This window comes from Protopterus annectens, chromosome 1.part2 (assembly GCF_019279795.1).
Source record: "Protopterus annectens isolate FY-2018-M chromosome 1.part2, PAN1.0, whole genome shotgun sequence".
NCBI lineage: Eukaryota > Metazoa > Chordata > Ceratodontiformes > Protopteridae > Protopterus > Protopterus annectens.
The window spans coordinates 556,276,758-556,296,748 of record NC_056727.1 but is presented as its reverse complement, the minus strand read 5'-3'; the positions used below and the strand labels follow the sequence as shown (position 1 = coordinate 556,296,748).

General features: G+C 40.5%; 1 protein-coding gene across 2 annotated transcripts in view; it reads left to right on the top strand.

The window, feature by feature from the left end:
- The window catches only part of ENTPD6 (ectonucleoside triphosphate diphosphohydrolase 6), a 921,044-nt gene that overhangs the window by 711,567 nt on the left and 189,486 nt on the right, over positions 1-19,991 (top strand). For both annotated transcript variants that reach the window (XM_044057700.1, XM_044057708.1), the window contains exon 8: positions 7,694-7,773. In XM_044057700.1, coding sequence (XP_043913635.1) covers positions 7,694-7,773 — 80 coding nt within the window. The remainder of the gene's footprint in view (positions 1-7,693; positions 7,774-19,991) is intronic.

The window sequence follows — 19,991 nt, the reverse complement described above, 5'->3', positions numbered from 1 at the left end:
CGCACTACAGTTGGGAAAAGAGCATACACCTTTTACTTGCCTTACAGTACTCTACACAGTGCCATGTAAACTAACTGCAGTTCAGTGAAATGAGATTCGGTGAAATGAGTTTTCAATAATTTGAGTTTTCAGCGAAGTGGTCGGGGTGAAATTAAATTCAGTGAAATGAGATTCAACTAAACAAAGTAGACCGATATATTTTTGTTTGTTTTTTACTTCTTACTGGTTGTCTAATGTAGACGAAGACACAAGTTTAACTACGTTTGCTAACCTCCTTTTACAGTGCCTCCTCCCACCACCCTTACTCCATCCTGATGAGTTGCTTTATGTTTGTCTTTTTCACTGTGAACTAACAACTTTTTTTGAACAAACAGCTGCTTTCAAACCATGTCCACTTTGTGCCTTTGTTTATTACAAATTGTTAACTAGGAGAATGAGCTGCTCCAATGACCTTTTTCAGCCTCAAGTAGAGCCAGGAGGTGTCAACAGAACACAGACCGCAACAAAAGACAATACAGTACAGCAGCAGTGCGGGTGTAATAGACAGTAAGAGTACAAATACGAGAGACAGTAGGTATACTAACATGATACATTCATGAGAAGCATTAACTTAGTCATAGATAATCGATGGAGTATCCCACAATGTATTTGTATTGTTACACATGTAAGTAGACACACAGTAAATCTTCCTGCTATAAAATATACAAAACAAACAGTATAATACATTTCAAAGATAAATAGACACATGATCTTTTTGATGTAAAATACAGGAGGAGACAATTATACAAAATAAAATGTTATCATTTGAGAACATTATTAGCTTTTAGAAAAATGTATGTCCCTTGCCAACAAAAATATGTACATGGATTAGCACAGATGTTAATCCACATCATCTCAATAGTAGTGTTATTAATCTGAGTAACTGTAACATCTGCATTTAAATTGATTAATTGTATCTGGTTTGTGGTTTACAGAAAAGTGGGGAGTTGGGTGATAACTTGAAGGTTAGAAGGGAAAGAATACTAAAGTGAGGGGCTACTTTGTAGTATACTTTTTCTGAAGTGTTTAGATTCTGTTACTTATTTGTTGTTCATAGGTTCATAGGTAGATACTAGGCTATCTGTCCTAGGGCATTTATAAGCCTAGCCAGAGTGTATTTGGCTTCCGCCTCCCTATTAGATTAGCCTACTGTGCCTCTGTAAACTAGGCCACAGAAGGTTCCCTTTTAAGATTAGTTTACTGTGCCTCTGTCTAGCAGGGACACAGGAGAGATCCCAGGGGTGAATTTGCGATTTCCCATCCACGTTGTACAGTATTTTATGCTGTCATCCTGTTTATTTACTTGAGATATTTGCTATTTGCTTTGCTCTTTTTTCCTTGCCTCCCCCCCCTTCATTTAAGGGCAAGTATACTCCATTTATTCGTCCTACATGTAGCTTCTACTGCATATCCTAAAACATGCTGGTTTCCCTGCTCGTTTGGATTATGTTTCTCCTTTGTATGCTTTTGCAGAGTAAGGATCACCAAACTGCATGTACAGTCAGTAAGAACTAATATATAGTAAAAATTGCTACCTTCCCTTTATGATTAACACTGAGGTGATTAGATATATCAGAGGATGAAGATAGGCAGAGACCTGTTCAGCACTGCAAAGTAATTCTGCTGATGTTCTTCGTGTTTCACTGTTGCAGTCATTACATTTGGGTAATCCTGCTGGCAGGTTGCCCTCAGTCAGCCTGAATTCCAAAGTCTTGGGTCCTGCGTCGGCTGTCGTCGCCCCTTCCCTGACGTCGCCCCTTCCCTGACGTCAGGTAGTCAGGGGTATAAAAGAAGCAGCCGACGCCATTTTCTTTAGTCTTTCTTGCTGCACGGTGCCCGAAGTAGAAGCAGTTCGCAAGTGCCAGTCGACCGACTCCTGAGATTTTCGAGTTCGAATTTCAGATCCGAAGTCTTCTATAAAGCGAAGTACCCCGTTGGGGAAACTTTTTTCTTGCTCCAGAACCAATGTCAGAAAAAGTTAATTGTATTTCTTGTGGGAAGCAAGTACCTCATAAGGACTTTCACTCTTACTGTATTCCTTGCCTAGGCCCCGATCATAACTTTCTGGGTTGTCGATTTGTGCTAGATTTAACCAACGCACTGTTAAGCGTCGATATGATTTTGCTTTGAACTACTTTGGATGCAGGTTTAATTATCCAGAAATGTCATCGGAAAGCCATCCGACTACTGGAGTTCACAAAAAATGCAAAGAAAAAGAAAGACACCCAAGGCCCAAAACCGACGACGAAGCTTCTCCTAAGCCAGTCGCCAGTTCTCAGGTGCTTTCGCAGCCCTTGACGACCGCTACTTTAGAGTCGCAGGCCGCTACCGACAACCACGTGGAGTCGGCCATGCCACTGGAAACTCAAGGTATTAAAACCTCGGACGCTAATCCTTCAGATGGGTCCGGAGCCGCTGAGCAGGCACCGGCTTCTGAGGGTGTATTCAGACCCAAACATCTATACATTAAAATGACTTCAAAGGCAAAGACTAAAGCTCCTTCAAAGGCAAAGAAGCAAACTCAAGAGCCACGTGGATAGGTCTCAAAATGGCCGAAGACTTGATTACCTTGATCAGGGGTTCCCATCCCCCTCCTAAGAGGCCTAGGCAAGAGACTGACTATGAATCTTCAGATCAGGTTTCCATTTCTTCTGATTCCTCTTCTGATCAGGAATATTCTTTTCCCCCTTATGAGGATTCTGATGCTGAATAATCCATTCCTTCAGCTTCTCCTCCTGAGGACTATTTCTTTGGGGAATCCTTACATACCATGAGGGAGCATTTCCACTGGGAGAGCCAAGATTTTTCAGAATCTAAAAAGAGGCTCAGGGATTTTCTTGTTACTACCTCAGCACAAACCACTAGCCATCCCTCCTGTGTTAGACATTGTAGATGATGTGGTTCCGGAGTCTAGCCTTACCCCTGACTCCTTGCCTCCAGCCCCTGTTAAGCCTGACAGATATTACAGGGTTCCTGACTGACATAAATTCCTTTTTAAAAACCCTGCTGCAGACCCAGAAACTATTTTTCAGGGTCCCAAGGGAGTTAAGGCTTCTGCTGCAAAAAACCCTACCCCTGCTGACAGGGATTCTAGGGCACTGGATAGATGGGGAAAAAGGTTTACACATCTGCTACCTTGGCTATAAGGGCCTTAAACTGTCAGTTTCATATGCTGAAATATCAGCAACATGTCATGGCATTGTTTAAACAGAAAATGTTGTTAATTTCTGAATGTGCAGAAAACAAAGAAATGCAGGATTTATTGCATGCAGCTGAACAAGTTGGAAAGCATACTTTGCAATGTGGTTTTGATTCTTTAGCGGCCTCCTGCGGGGCCACAGTTACAGGTTCTGTAATTAGAAGGCATGCTTGGTTAAAGAAACAAAATCTGCCTGATCATGTTAAAGTTAAATTATTAGATGCACCTTTGCAGCATGATACTTTGTTAGGTGTTAAGGCAGAAGAAGTGTTAAAGAAAATGGAGGACAAGGCTAAATCTATGCAAACGGTCAAAGATTTCTTACAAGTAACAGCCGCCTAGGTTTAGTAGACACTGGCCAACTAAGAATTGGTCCTTTCCTGTGTCAGACAGACCTCAAAGGGGCAGATCCAGATGCCCTAGAGGCAGATCACAGGCGCAAGGTTCATACAGGTCAAAGCAATTGGGGTGCTTCTACCTCCAAAATTGGAGAAGACAAATCACAACCTTACAGGAAACAGTCCCAATGACTTACCCTTGCCGGCACCAAGAACTTATTTTCTGGCAGCACCCTTAGGGGAAAAATTGGAACTTTTTTCTCAAAATTGGCATATTATAACCCAGGACAAGTGGGTACTAAATATCGTGTCACAGGGCTACAAGTTCCATTTCCATACCCTGCCAAAGGCAAACGGCTGGCCAGATCTGCCAAAAAACCAATGGGCAGAGACACAGACACAAAAACAAGTCTCATCCCTCATGGACATGAGGGCCATTCAACAAGTGCCAGAGCAAGAGTGGGGACAAAGATTTTACTCAAGAATGTTCTTGGTACCCAGAAAGGACAAGGCCTGGAGACCAATACTGGACCTATCGATTCTGAACACATTCCTGGATATACCAAAATTCAAAATGTTGTCTTTGAAGCAGCTTCTGCCCATGCTGGGCAAGAACGCTTGGCTTGTAACTTTAGACCTAAAAGAGGCATACCTGCATGTCCCAATCAGACAAATATGCAGAAGATACCTCAGATTCATGGCTGGCTCAATGCATTACCAATTCTCTGCACTGCCCTTTGGCTTATCTACTGTGCCCAGGGTCTTTACAAAGTGCCTGGCACCAGTAATTGCATTCTGCAGACTAAGAGGAATACAAATATATCCTTACTTGGACGACTGTCTCATTCAAGCAGAGAACAAGGACATCCTTCTATAGCATCTGGCATTTGTGAAAAAACTTCTAACATGCCTAGGGTACACAGTCAATGAAAAGAAATCAAAACTAGTACCCTCTCAAGAGGTAATATTCCTGGGTGCAAGCTTAAATACAACTGCCCAGATGGCTTATCTCACGCCAGACAAACAAAGGCAACTGACTACCTATTTCAAAATGTTAGCAACAAAGGCCCAGTTATCTGCAAGAAAAATTCTGCAGGCTTTGGGCTTCATGGCATCCTGCAGCCTACATCCTACTCATTCCATATGCAAGACTGTATATGAGGAAACTTCAGTGGTACCTAAAAAGTGTTTGGACTCAACATTGCCACAGCCTGGAAACTATAATTACTCTCATTCCCTGCCTGCAACAGGAGTTTCAATGGTAGGCAAAGGCTTGTCACCAAAACAAGGGACAGCCATTCATATTACCCCCAACTAAAGAGATTCTGCATGAGGATTTTTTTTTTTTTTTTTTTTTAATTTATTTAACATTTGTTGACCGGGAATGTCCGACTAGGTTCCACAGAGCCTGTTTTCAGCAGAGGCCCAGGGAGAAACGCTCCAGATGCATGTCTTTGGGATTTATCACAGACAAGCATGGAAAATGGACGCCCTATTGTTTTCAGCAGAGGCCCAGGGAGAAACGCTCCAGATGCATGTCTTTGGGATTTATCACAGACAAGCATGGAAAATGGACGCCCTATCTGTCAGCTGGAAAAGCCTATCAGTATATGCCTTTCCCCCTCTGCCTCTCCTCCCAAAGGTACTCCTAAAGGTCAGACAAGAGAAGCCAAAGATGATACTGATTGCACCAGACTGGCCCCGCCAGCACTGGTACCCAATATTAAGGAGCTTGTCTCAATGCCCAGCATGGACCTTACCTCAAGTACCGCATCTACTGTCCCAGCAAAACAATCAGATCCTGTACAGCCAACTCAGGACTTTAAACCTGGCAGCATGGCGGATAATGTAGCCATACAAAACACACCTCTCAGCAAAGCTGTGATGGATGTCATTTTGGAAGCCAGAAGGCCTAGTAGTAGAAAATTGTATCCTGGAAAATGGAAGAGATTCTGTGCTTGGAACCAGACACAAGGAACAAATACAGCTGTACCAAATATTCCTCAGATTTTACAATACTTAATTGAGATGCTGGACAAAGGCCTATCTTTCTCATCTATTAAAATTCATGCCTCTGCCGTTTCGGCTCATTACAATACAGAGCCAGCAATCTTTTCTCATTCCTTATTAAAACAGTACCTCAGAGGAGCCAACACTTTAAGGCCTCCAAAGAGATCACCAATGCCTGCATGGGACCTCAACTATGTCTTGGAAAAACTCACCCTACCTCCTTTTGAATCAGCTGCTACTGCTGATATAAAGTTTTTATCTTAGAAAACAGCTGTGCTCCTAGCAATAACTTCTGCAAGATGAGTTTCAGAGCTACAGGCACTCATGGCTGTGGAACCTTTTATCGTTTTTTATCCGGACAGGGTCTCACTGAGGACAAACCAACATTTATGCCTAAAGTGGTGTCCAGTGTGGCACTTAACCAAACCATTCATCTGCCAACTTTTTATCCAAATCCACAGAACAAGGGGGAAAGAATTCTGCATTCTTTGGACGTATACAGACAACTTAGATTCTACTTGGACAGAGCCAAAGTTTTCAGAAAGACAGAGCAATTACTAGTGGCATATGCTGCAGGATCACAAGGAAAGGCCATCTCAAAGCAGACTATTTCAAAATGGATAGATCACTACATTCGTTTCTGCTACTTATACCATGGCAAGCCAGTGCTTAAGGGCCATTAGGCCACATTCCACCAGAGCTGCAGCCACTTCAGCAGCCTTTCTCAGGGGAGTACCAACCAAGGACATTTTAGAGGCAGCTACTTGGAGTTCAGTGCACACCTTTACAAAGCACTATCATCTGCCACTCTACTCTAAATCCAGGGCAGGCTTTGCCACTGCAGTCCTACAGGGTCTCATAGCCACTCCTAAAGCTGTTTAGCTCCAGCCTCCCAACCATAGCTTTGGGAATCTACCAATATGTAATGACTGCAACAGTGAAACATGAAGAACATAGTACAGTTGTGTACACTTACCATAAATGTAGATGTTCGAGTGTATTCACTGTTGCAGTCCAGGTTACCCACCCACCATCCCCCCTTTTCTTCTGATGGAACCTATCTTTCTTTCTCTGATTTATACAACCTATGTGGTGTATTTGCTTGTGGATGAAGGTAAAGTTTATATTGCTGCATGTAATTTTATATATACATATAAATTTTGGCTACCCTTTTAGGGGGCACCTGACATCTGGGGCAAGAAAAACTAAACAAAATGGTGTTGGCTGCTTCTTTTATACCCCTGACTACCTGACGTCAGGGAAGGGGCAACGACAGCCGACGCAGGACCCAAGACTTTGGAATTCAGGCCGACTGAGGGCAACCTGCCAGCAGGATTACCCAAATGTAATGACTGCAACAATGAATACACTCGAACATCTACATTTATGGTAAGTGTACACAACTGTATTTTATGTACCATGTGCTGGTTAGCTAAAATCCATTTGTCTAGCTTGCTCTACAAGGGATTTCCCATTATACCTGCCTTTGAACATCCAAAGGCATTTGCCCAGGTTCTGTTTTGTATTTAGTTACTTGCCAAATGCCAATTTCAGGGAGTATTACAGGTTGGTTCCTTCCCTTTCACCTATGCCTTTTTCTTAGATTTTCTTTTCAAATGATAACAGTTCTGACTCTATCCCTTCATTCAGCATTCAAAACCTTCATTCTCATAAGTCAAGTCACCTTTGATGTTAGTGGCAGGCATGGCCTCATGGCATGAGTTTTAAAATCCTCCACCAGTGTTAAATCAAAGTTTACGAACTCAGCAGCTGAAATCCTGCAGATCTTGTCTGCTCTCATGTTTTTTTTTTTCGAGCTGTAGTGTTTCTTCACAGGGTGTGCATAGTATAGTCAGTTCTGCCTCTTTATCCAGTGTGGGTACTGCAGTGATGTAACACTAACCTTTATGCAGAAGGTGAACATGCCTATGGCCACAGCTCAATTCCTATATTTTGAAACTGTGTTAGAGAGAAAAAAAATTAGCTTTAGCAAGTTATCCTTATTACTGTCCTGGAGAACATACTGTGCCACATGATGTTGATTTGAATATATCAAGATGAGTTGCAATGTGACTAAACAGATAATCTTGTTGTGCTTGTTTTTCAGAAGACGCTTCAGACCTCACCAGATGATTATATCACATCATTTCCATTGTTTAAAAAAACATATACGCTGTACTCGCACAGGTTAGCAAAATATGTTGTATAAATTGCACACTGTTTGTCACTTAGCTCAATGTTTTGATATATTAATACCTGATGCATTTTTACAACATGTAATGCACAATTATGCTAAAGTACAAAATAAATGCAGAGCTTTTGAAAATGTTTCTGTGATATTTACTGGGTAAGGTTAGCACTGCACTCTAATGTACAAACAGAAATGTAAGTGTCATGTTTCTGTTTACATTAAGCTGACTTCATGGCTACGTGACTATGTTGTAGGCAACCAGAGTGTGAATAGCTACTCAGATGCCTGTAGGAATTGTGTGTGTGTGTGTGGGGGGCAGAGAGCAGCCTTTGCCAGCTCAGCAGTCCTGGGGGGAAAGGTGATGAATATGGCTCTTAATATTGGTGACGTATAGCAGAAACACTAGGTGTTCACCTGGTGGAGCTTGAGCCTTGTGAGTCCACACTGCTGTGTGCATCTAGTACCGTATGCTGATGGGAATTCAACATGCTGAGGTACACCTAACCCTCTTGAGAACAGCTGCAGTGGAGCTGTGGTAGGAGCAGCAAGTTGGCCTTCCCATACCAATCAAGTCCAGCAACAGTGCTGACTGGGGGATTGCTGAGCAGAAATGAACCTGCCATAGGGTTCTCACCTCGCCTGATGATTTTGGGCCCCTGCTGCAGTGGAACAAATAGGCTGTTTGGGTGCAGGTAATGGAGCCGTCAGGCTTGGTCTTGCAAGGATTAGAGGGCAAAGAAACTGTTTACATTTAGCCCACCCGTTCTTCTGATTTACATGACTGCAGGGCTTTGTCTTTTATCTTTTCCATACTATATTTATTGATCCACTTTGTTCTTATTGTTTCTTTTGAAAGACTATTCCATATGCCTATTGTACATCTCCTTGAATAGAAGTACAGATGGTTATTGTTTTGGAGAAAAGTCATTATTGGGAAATAAAGATTAACAAAACTACCAAGTCATGTTTTGCAGCTTGTTGGGCACTTTTGAGACATTGATGGCAGTTTCACCTACATTGTTAGATCTTTTGATTTATCATTTGTCAGGGCCTCTGGATCAGTAATGATACTTCTGGAAGCACCTGCAGTACTTGATGGTGGGTGTTCCACGGTGTGTGACTCAATTAATTAGTCCAGTAATTATTTGCTTGTTATTGTGACTGTAATTTGTGATTCCAGCAGCAGCAGTTCTGTCATTCTTTCCAGCTTGAGGGAGGTCTTTGAGTAACTATTCATATTTACTCTTTTATTGAAGTAGGTAAAGGACTGATTATCATTTCAAAAACATAAGAAACTCTGCTACTTTACCGTTGGATTCCAGTTACAACAATGTCCTCAAAAAATATTTTTTCTTCTTGAGAAGAACCTCAACACTTATATTTTTTCTTTAGCAAGGTAATCCCACTGGACACAAGTGTCCTTTTGCAGGGGTGATCTGAGAGCACTGACTGGTTAAGTGGTTTGCAGAGAGTCAGGCAGGTAGGCTAATGGAGATGGAAGAAATCAAACCATGTACCCTTCACCACAGGAAACAGCTTGTTGACAGTTCAGAGCCTGTCTCTGAGTCATTTGCATTAACCCCAGTATTTCTGAATGGTGACTCTCTCAGTCCCTACCTTAATACAAATACATTTTTATAATCCGGTGCAGTTAAGGGTGCTGATTTTATGGTTTATATATGCTGAGGAAGACCAGCATGGGAAGAGTGTCCTGTATTTCACATTTAATGTTATTTTGTAGATCTTGCTAGTCATACTTGATTGCTTGCAGGTTTTGAAGTCATCACAGTTATTAACGTGGATCTCATGCAGGTCCACTGAGAACTGTTTGATTTCCTGTCTACTCACTTTTATCTCTTCAACAAAGGCTTGCATCAGGAAATTCCACCTGAGATGGTAATTAGAAACTCTTAAGCACATAAATAACCTGTCTTCTCATTAAAAAAGAAAAATGGTCTCACACTAAGTGCATATTGGACCCAGCTAGAGAGCCAATGGAAGAATATAGAAATATCTGGGTAAAAAGGTTTGCAAATCTCCCTAATCAGAACATTATGGAATATATGTAATTACATAATTTACCCCTTGAGTATATAAAAGTGCTCAGCACACTGATTATTAAATGCACAGTGACACACACATGTCTTTATTAATGCACTTAGACCAGTAAGTTAGCCTGCACTAGCAGCAGAGGCTCATCTTTACTGAATAAAGTGGTGAGTTTATGCTTTGGGACGCATTGCTGATAAAAACCCTGAATTCCATTGGAAAGCTTATTATTTGTCAAGTCCTGTTACAACAGTGCTAAGAATGCCACAACCAGAAGATTGTTGTTAATGTGTATTAATGGAATGCGGGCATTAGAGTTGACTTGGGTTGCAAATTGAGTACTGTGTTATACTCAGAAAAGAGAGAAGGTAAGGTTTACTTTTCTTTTCAACTTTTTCCCCTTTTCTCCAAGGTAATGCAACCTCAGAGCCAATGATGCATTGTAGAGGAGTAAAGATCTGACTGTGGTTCATGAGAACTGTGTTTTATTAGCAGCTCAGGCACCTGAAGTGCTGCCAAGGGAGGATGGGTATGCGCATCTTGAGGGGATGGAGTACACTTGCATGCATGCTATGGTTGATAGCCAGTGGTGGCTGAAGATGTACATTGAGGAGCGGTCATAAGGGAAACTAGGCAGGGGATATTGACTGAGATGCCGCTGAGGCAGGACAATAGTCTAGCATGACCCTCTTGAATGTTCACACCCAGATCTTCAACAGATGCACATAAAGAGACAGGGGAAACCATAAGGCACAATAAAACAATCCCTGGCAGCAAATATGGTAGTGCATCAGCGGCTTTGATCTCCTCAGCAGCCCCATATAGGAGTCCAGTAGATCCCAGGGAAGGCTAAGGTAGGACTGATGGACCTGATGAATGAGAACAGGAGCTGGTGGCTGCTGATAGTCAGCTGGAGTGAGCCAAAAATGAATGCAAAACAAGTTGATGTGATCACAGAGTTGGCATATATAGAAGTCAAGTATAGGGGCCTGACCCCATATTAGAGAGAGACATTTTTGTGTTTTGTGACCCTTTCTATGATGCTTGTTTAAGTTTGCAATGTTTTCAGTTTTAGAGGTTGTAGGAGGGATTTACTTTTTGTCAGCCTAGTGGGAGGTGATCTTTCATAGTAAATCCACTTCCACATTTCAGGGATGAGTACACAATGCAGTTTAGACAAAAGCGCAAAAGGGTCCCAAAGCAGATATATACAGGACCCATCTGGAGGCACCCTGGCAAAATAGAGAAACATCATTGTGAAAAAAATTGCAAATTTTCATTGATCAGGATATTTTGACAGATACGCAGGTTACCCCTGAAGACACAATTGTTGTAATACTCTGACTCTTAAATTTCTCATTGACACACACTTACGCGCATTGAGTGTTGTTTCTTTCTCACTTTCTACTTTTTCTCCAAGCCTGTTCAACTTCAGAGTAAAACGACAAAGTGAAAAGCCACCAACTGGATACAAAATTTATTTATAGATTAAAACGACTTCAAAATCAACCAAAAGTACAACCAATAGTACAATGAATTGTGAGCGCTTTCATTTAATTAGTATTAAACTTCATCAGACAATAATTTTAAAATAACATCACTTCCTTTTATAACTTCCTGTAACTCAAAAAAAACGCCAAAAGTACTATTCAAATGTGCGCATGCATAGTAGTAGAAAATAGAGTTAAATTTTAAATGTAATATATTCCAAAACAATAAATGTGTATTTCGATAATGAATCTACATGTCAGAAATGGAATGAGGAGCTGACATCATATTATTTTTATTATTATTATATCAATAAATAATAATATACTACTAGGCATGCGCACATTTGAATAGTACTTTTGGCGGTCTTTTTTTGAGTTACAGGAAGTTATAAAAGGAAGTGATGTTATTTTAAAATTATTGTCTGATGAAGTTTAATACTAATTAAACGAAAGCGCTCACAATTCATCGTACTATTGGTTGTACTTTTGGTCGATTTTGAAGTCGTTTTAATCTATAAATAAATTTTGTATCCAGTTGGTGGCTTTTTGCTTTGTCGTTTGTATCTAGTGGTTGGTTCTTTTTTTGGAGACAACTTCAGAGTAAGATAGTGTGCACACCCATTAACATATATGTACAGGTATATGCATTTTACATATGTACATATGTATGCACAGTAAGGGCTTGTGGGAGCTTGCCTCCATGTCAAGAAGGAGTGTTTGTTTTTGTATGTAATACAGCACTGAAAGCGTCTCTTTAAGTTGCAAACTCCCAAGGTTTTTGATGTTGTAGGCTTGCTTAATCACTTGTTGATTGAGTGAGACATAACTATTCATAGTAAATATAATTCAACTTTGTGGTGAGGTAATCCAGATGCACTTAGTGTGCATGCTTCAGTATTGTAGGTATGTTATCTGATACAGTCTGTAATGTTTGATAAGAAAATAGTCAAGCTGACAAGAAGAATGTCATACAGAGCCCATTCTTTTAAAAAAGCAAAAAAAAAAAAAAAAATCATTAATATCTACCAGCCAGCATCCTCCTTGTATCTTCACTCCCAGTTCTTAGAAGTTTAAGCTGTTATGGTCTGAGGCATCACATCCCTTTTGGCCCATGCACAAAAGTCTCTGCACGTTGGTTAGTGGTCCGCAGACTCCTAAAAGTAAGTATTTCTAGCGAGTCTACTTTATCCTCTCGAAATCTGAAAACCCAGAATACAAATAGCGCGACACATAAAGAGCGAACCGCGAATACATCGAACGTACTAAACCACGAAATTTCAAACCTCGAACCGTCATAGTCAGCCAACCCACCACCCACAACACACTACCTACCCAAACACAATAAAAACAACACATACATACATACATACACTAACCAAAACACTACTTCTAACCCTAAATTAAAGCACCAAAACCCTACTACTAACTCTGCACTAAACCCCACATATACAACTATCTATGCACTATCCTTAACCCCTCCCTAACCCTAAGGTCCATAACTACTGCACACTTCCCCCACGGAGCTATAACCAAACAAACTAAATATTCCACACACATACACTTGACAAAACCCTACACTAAACCTTACATACATTACGTACACAAAACCTTACATACACCACCTACCTATGTACTTACCTTAACCCCTCCCTAACCCTAAGGTCCGTAACTATTGCACACTTACCTTACGGAACTATACCGCAGACGGGCCAACTATGCAAATTCGATATTTCCACTTTCGCGGTTTTGTTCGTTTGCCGTTTCCGCGGTTCGCTCTTTATGTGTCGCACTATTTGTATTCGGGGTTTTTGGCTTTCGAGCAGCTAAAGTAGACCCATTTCTAGCCACTTATGCAGCTTTATTGTCTTCTAGCTGCAAATCAGGAAGTTCTGGTGTTCATCACCCATTACCTAGAAGTAAGAGAGGTGGAAAGTTAAGTTACTGGCCAGAGACTTATCTAATGACCTGGGCAGGAGCACAGAAAGCATAGTATGAGAGGTTCTGAGCTCAAACATGACTTCTTTCATAAGTCTGTCACACTATTTACAGCTTCCAGTTCCGTATCTGCTCAGTCACCATCCTCTGGCAAGAGTCCATCGTCTTACTACATATATGTGGACAGACACACACTGAATTGTCAGAGAGGTGTGCCCCCTGTCAGCCATTCTTGGGAACAGGACTCATAGTTCACTTGCCCCCCTCCTTTCACTCACCAGTACAAGCTAATGCTGCATAAGCAAGTGAGAAGTAATCCTTTGTGTCTTTGAGGGGTGTTTTGGTGTATGCAATAAGTGGTGGAGGATTAGCTGCCTTATTTTTTCTGTCCTTGACTGATTGTCTAATCACCAGCAGTGGTGATTTGGATTGTTGGCCTTTTCTGCCTCTGTTGGACATTTTCAGCTTGTTTAACACATGGAAGTTGGCTGAGTGAGTGCAAGAGAATGTTCTACAAAGGAAACATTCTCTTTTGCAAATGTCAGAAGTTTGAATCCACTATTTGTAAAATGGCGAACATTTGTGCTTTATGCAAGTAGTGTTAGCATTTAAACGTAGGTGTTAATAGATGTGCACTATATAAGCCATGATATTAATTTTTAAGGGGGCAACATTTTGTCCTACACAAAGGCAGAAAGTATTGCAATACTAAATACATTACTGAAATTGCAAAAGGTTACAAGTGAGACATTAAAGATAACTGTTCTGGGTGATGCATGATTGCTGTGTTACTAATTTTCCAAAGGGCTCCTGTTACAGTGTTTCTCCAGTCAAGATGGGCTAATGGTATCTTAAATTTTCTGGAGCTCCTCTGCCCTAGCTGATTTAAATGTTTTACAGTTTTTTAATTTGTATACTGGTGGTGGTGGGGGTGATGTGACATGAGAATGGCATCTGGAAGTGTTAGGATCAGTCTTTCACATCTTAAGTTAAACAGCTTGCAAAGTAATGTGCTACAGAGGGCAGTACAAGTGCCAGAGAATGTGCAGCAGTTGAATCATCCTCTTTTGGTGATGGTTGACAGTTATTGAGGATGTCTACTTTGGAGCAGTGTGGCAAGATTCGTAAGTCTGGATAAATATTGGTTTTACAGACTAATATGTGGTAAGCTGAAGAGCCAGCTATTTCATATGAAGGGACAGAGCAAGACACAAGAACCTCTGGCTCATTGGCACCCAGAAGAATGAAGAAGGAAAAGACTATATTAAATCATTAAATTTGTGAAGTACCATGTATTGCTCCTACTAGGTCACACTTGAGATGCTAGGCCTGGCAGATCAGTTCTAATATTTCAAGCATACACTCACAAGGAGAAAGTATTATCAGCACTGTGACAGAAAGGCACTCTGTTTTAAAAGCAGCAAAGTATCCCATAAACAGGACTTTTCCTCCTTTACAGAAAGGACAGGGAATGTGTTTCTTCCCTTGAACTGGCAATGCACAACATGACGGTTCCATTTTATGTTGTTATAGCATATGTTTTTCAAGGGCGGCCATGGTGGTGCAGTGGTTAGCATTGCCGCCTCACAGCAAGAGGTTCTCCGGTTCGATCCCCGGCTGGGGTGCCTTCTGTGCGGAGTCTGCATGTCCTCCCTGTGGTCGCGTGGGTTTCCTCCGGGTGCTCCGGTTTCCTCCCACATCCCAAAGACATGCTGCAGGTGGATTGGACACTCTAAATTGGCCCTAGTTGTGCGTGTGAGTGTGCCTTCTGTGGAAGGTTGGGTGCCGGGCTGGCAACTCGGCACCGTAGAACTCCACTGCCAATCAATGTGCGGACAAGGTGATCCGCTGTGGCGACCCCTAACCGGGAAAAAGCCGAAAGAAGAAGAAGAAGATAGCATATGTTTTTCAGAGTTTAGTTCCCTAATGGTGCAAAAGCATTTTGGAAGCAATGCCATTTACAAAAGCAATAAAAAAAACTGGTTCAGTACTGCAGTGGAAAAGAAAAATGAATTAATGATTCAGTGGTATTGTCATCTGCAGAAAATCAACAGTTACCTCCAAGATGATTTAAGGAGTCCTATGTTTTATTTAAATAATGACTACTGATGAGAGAGCGAGAGAAAGGTGTCTTTAGTGTACTTTAGTGTAATTTTTGGGGGTAGGTAGCGTGGTACTTCCTCAAGTTGTAAAAACGTAATTTTGAAACTGTAAGTGAAACTATAAATACTATAACTATTATAAACTATCACTACAATGCCCCATTTGGCATGTAGCTCACTAAACACCTGCCAACTTAGTACCTCACAAAAAGGATCTTATGCGTTCAACATTTGTCCTAAATGGACAGACTCAAAAAACTCCAACTATTCTCTGCCTCATATCACCTACTTAGAGGCGATCTCTGCTTGACTTACAAAGCCATGTCTGACCCAGCTCTGTTGGAAATGCTACAGCTTAAGAAATCCCAATCCCTCCACACCACACTCTCCAGAGACCTCAACCTCATTACCACAATCAACAGAAGATGCTGGATGGACAGCTTCATAACCCAGAGACTGCCCATGCTATGGAATAGACTTCCCATGCATGTCAAGCAGAGCACCTCACTGGCCGTCTTCAAGAGAAATCTTGATGAGTGGATGGGAAATAGAAAATTCACCCCAGGGATTACTCCAGTGGCTCTACTCGACAGAGGCACTGGGAACTAAGGTCGAGTGGCACGATGCTAGGGTAATCCTATGGGCTAGGCTTGTAAAGGCTCCAGGGCCATTAGCCTAGTACACACCTATGAACCTATACGTATGTTTGTTTCATTTTCTTAAATGCACATTTTTTTATGTAGATAACTTCTGTGCAGGGGGGGACTGTGGGTGTTTGAGTATCGATGGATGAGGTGCCAAGGCAACTTCTGTCTTTTAAAAACAGAAGACAGAGTATTTTCCCCTCCGTTGTTATTGCTGGATTGGTCTTTCACTTATCCCTAAATAGCTCATCTTTGAAAGACTAGGAATAAGACTATGGGACACTTTGGGACAGAGTTTGCAATAAATCTGCACTGAAAGATATTAATGTGTTGATCTTTGGATCGCCATTATACATATTTATATATCTTAAAATGAAAAAAAATGAAAAAGGAACAAAGATTTGCAGTACTTTTTGTTGCACTGCATTAGAATGCTATTGCCCTCCCCTCCCCCATGGGTGATTGAGATCTTCCTATTTTCTGTCTGGTGTAGCTAAGATTGTGGAGGCATTTATGATACGGGGGAGTGGAACTGCATAGGAGCTTGTAATTTACAAAGTTTTATTAAATTGTTTCACTCTCCTGACCAACCACGTGGTATGTGGACTGCCAAGAACTCTGGGCCCCACTTAGCTTAGGGTCAAGCAGTAGTTACACTGGAAGCATATTGGTTTAGTGTTATAATCTGTTTATAGTCCAATATTTAATTGACCAAAATATCTGTTTGTTGCTTAAATTTTTGTTCTGGGTTGTGTTTGAAAAGGTGTTGGGGGGGGGGGGGTAAAACCATGTTTGTTATTTAAGAGGTCGTTGTTTTCACTTTTACAAAGTGTAGCTTTTTGTTGTGGGTGCATTCATCTGTAATGGCACAAATATGAAAGTGATCATCTCTTTACTTAGATTCAGCAAGACTGTAATCAAAGTCTATTTGTTAGGTAAGAGGACAACTGGGATTCTGTGTTTCAGCAGGCTGATCTTTGAAACTCTTGTTCTGAAATGTTAATAGGCTAATCAGCCCAGTTAAAAGATTGGGTCTTTGCATTTGCTAAGTATATTTCTCCACAGAGCATCTGTTTGCAAAAAAAAAAAAACTCTTGACTTGAGAGGAGTGTTAAAGTTCAGAAATAAATAACAAAGAGCTTTAATGCTTCAAGATGTGCAAAATATTTGTTTATTCAATAAACAGCGATGGGAGACTGCCTACTTAAATTTTCAAATCGTTCTCCAAGAATAAAGAAAACCTTTTTAGTTTTATTTTTCTTCTTCTCCTCTTGTAACCCCCATTCAATTTTTATACTTTTTTTTTCCAATTTCAATGCATGCAGTACTCTGATGTTACATGGCTTTTAACAAATAATAACATTTTTAAATATTTTATGTCCTTGTAATCCTCGTTTAGCGCTTCATGTGAACACTTGACAAATATGCCTTTTTAAAACGCAGACCACTTGTGCCTAAGATTTATTGGCCTGCAACTTTGTAACATTTGGTACCAGTACACACTATCTTATAGACATCCTTGCAAAGACTCATCCCCCAGCATGAAAAGGCCAGGGCATACTGTTGATGAATCTGGTTTCCACAGATACCTGACACTTATAAACATAATATCCCTTAACTCCTTCAGCACTTACTTTTACCTTTAACTGTCTGTCAGTATAAACAGAGAATATAGTTGTAAGCCATTTGAAATATAAAGCTACTACTTACGTGAAACTATATCTTGCATAATCATGCATCTATTTTTCATTTTGCTTTTGACATAAACATATTGTAAGCATTTTATTTGCTTTATTTGTGAAAAAAAACTACAAGTTAATATGCATTTTTTGAAGAATAAACACGAGACTTAGCCTTCCATAACAGGAGCATGTGACTGTATTTGAGTTTGAAAAGCTGGGTTCTAAGATAGGCATTTCTCTGAGTGGGTAGAACCCTGAGTGAGGGCAGTCAAGATTGCTGTATTACTTATAAAAGATGCCGCTGTTTGAAGCCTGAGTCATGAGGTAGAATGTTTGGGAAGATGCATAGTGGTTAAATTGCTGTAGCTTCCTGTTTTAACAACTGTAATCAGTACATGCAATTTGTCAGGGCAGATGTCAGGCATCAAGTCTCTTGTTGGGGGGGGGGTATTTTGGCTTTTCAAGAGGGGATTGTAGATCAGTGTGTGTGATATACATTTAAGAAGCTTTCCAGTGAGTTAGTACATACATAGAAGTACTGAGCACATGCAAGCAAGAGTGCCATTTCAGTGAGCAGCCAGAGTGTGAGCATGTAAGTGTGTAGTCAGTTAGTTAGATATAAGTATACCACCACCAACTCGAAATAGAAAAACAACTGTAGAAAATCAAAAATTAGATGAACAAAACACCAAATGTAGATGTAAAAACACCAATACTTTAATTCTAGCGCCTGGGTGTAACCACCTTCAAGGAATGCATTGTACAAAATACAAGCAGTACCTTAAATACTTCTCTAACCACCCTCATGAACAATTAACAAATTAATTAAACACTTAAGAAAAATGCTTTAATTAAGGAGCCCTTCTTCTTAAAGAAAACATCTCCAATTTAATTCAGTGTTGAGACCCTTAGGCATCAGTGTATCATACTTTAAAATGTATACTGACTCCTTCAATAAAAGTTTATCCTTTAAACATGTTTCACTACCAAATTGACAATTAATCTCTTCTAAAATACTACCTTGCAACAGCAAATGATTCCCACCATGCCATGTACATTCTTAAAATGAAGGGAAACAGGTTTGTCTAGCCTTTGTTTCTTAATGTCCATCAAGTGTTCCATGAATCTTACATGGAACAACCTCTTCGTTTCCCCAATATAAAATAAATTACAGGGACATTTCAGTACATAAATGACCCCTTTACTATCACAAGAGAAAGACCCTTTGGGTGTAAACTTTGTTATTAATGAAATCAAATGAATTCCTTATATGTGTACAAACAGAGCAACTACCACAGCACCTCGTGCCTAAATAAGTTGGAAAATTGTGTATTACCATATTTTGGAAAACAAAGCCCCCCATGTACCAACATATCCTTCAGGCTTTTACCTCTTACTCCCTTAATATTTTTTTTTTCTTACAAGGGGTCATTTATGTACTGAAATGTCCCTGTAATTTATTTTATATTGGGGAAACAAAGAGGTGGTTCGTGTAAGATTAATGGAACACTTGAGGGACATTAAAAAACAAAGATTAGACAAACCTGTTTTCCTTCATTTTAAGAATGTACATGGTGGGAATCATTGGCCTTCATATCACCCCAGCAGGTGCTCCTCAAAATGTCTATTCAAAAAATTATGAAAATCTTTCTCTACCTCTTTCTCTGGCCCAACACTCTAGAGTCCTCTATTCCACAGTGCCTGAAGTAGCCATGGCCTCTCATTCAGGTCAACACAATGAGAAAAATGATAACCCACTGCTCATGGATGTATATTTATGGATCCTGTGTTGCACAATGTATTGCTGCTGAATGTCACTACTGTGTGTCCCTAGTACTGCACCATAGAGCTGAAAGATATAGTATTGCTCCATAGCAACATGGGCATGCACATACTGTATGCACAGACATAATGGTCAGATGCCTAATGGTCGCAGAGATGTGTATGACTACCATCAGCGTGTTTGTGTAGCCAATATACTTTTGCAGTGATTTCAAAACAGAGGTGCTAAGAAACTTCAGTAACATAACCATCATAGCATTGTCAACATTTCACACAGCACAGCTCACTACCACACACTAGTGCAAAAGTCAAATTTCAGTAAAGATTGGTAAACCTTCAGCTGTAAAGAGGTAAGGAAGAAGTCATTCCTGGTAAAGTTCCTCAGCAAGAACAACAAATCCTGTGGTGAATGCCAATCATAACGAGGAGAGTGTTGTGATGTACATGTCACTGCAAAGCAGGCCATTGACATGGAACTGCACCATCTACCCACGGAAGTGGTAGATAACCATGTAGAATGGAAACCTTCT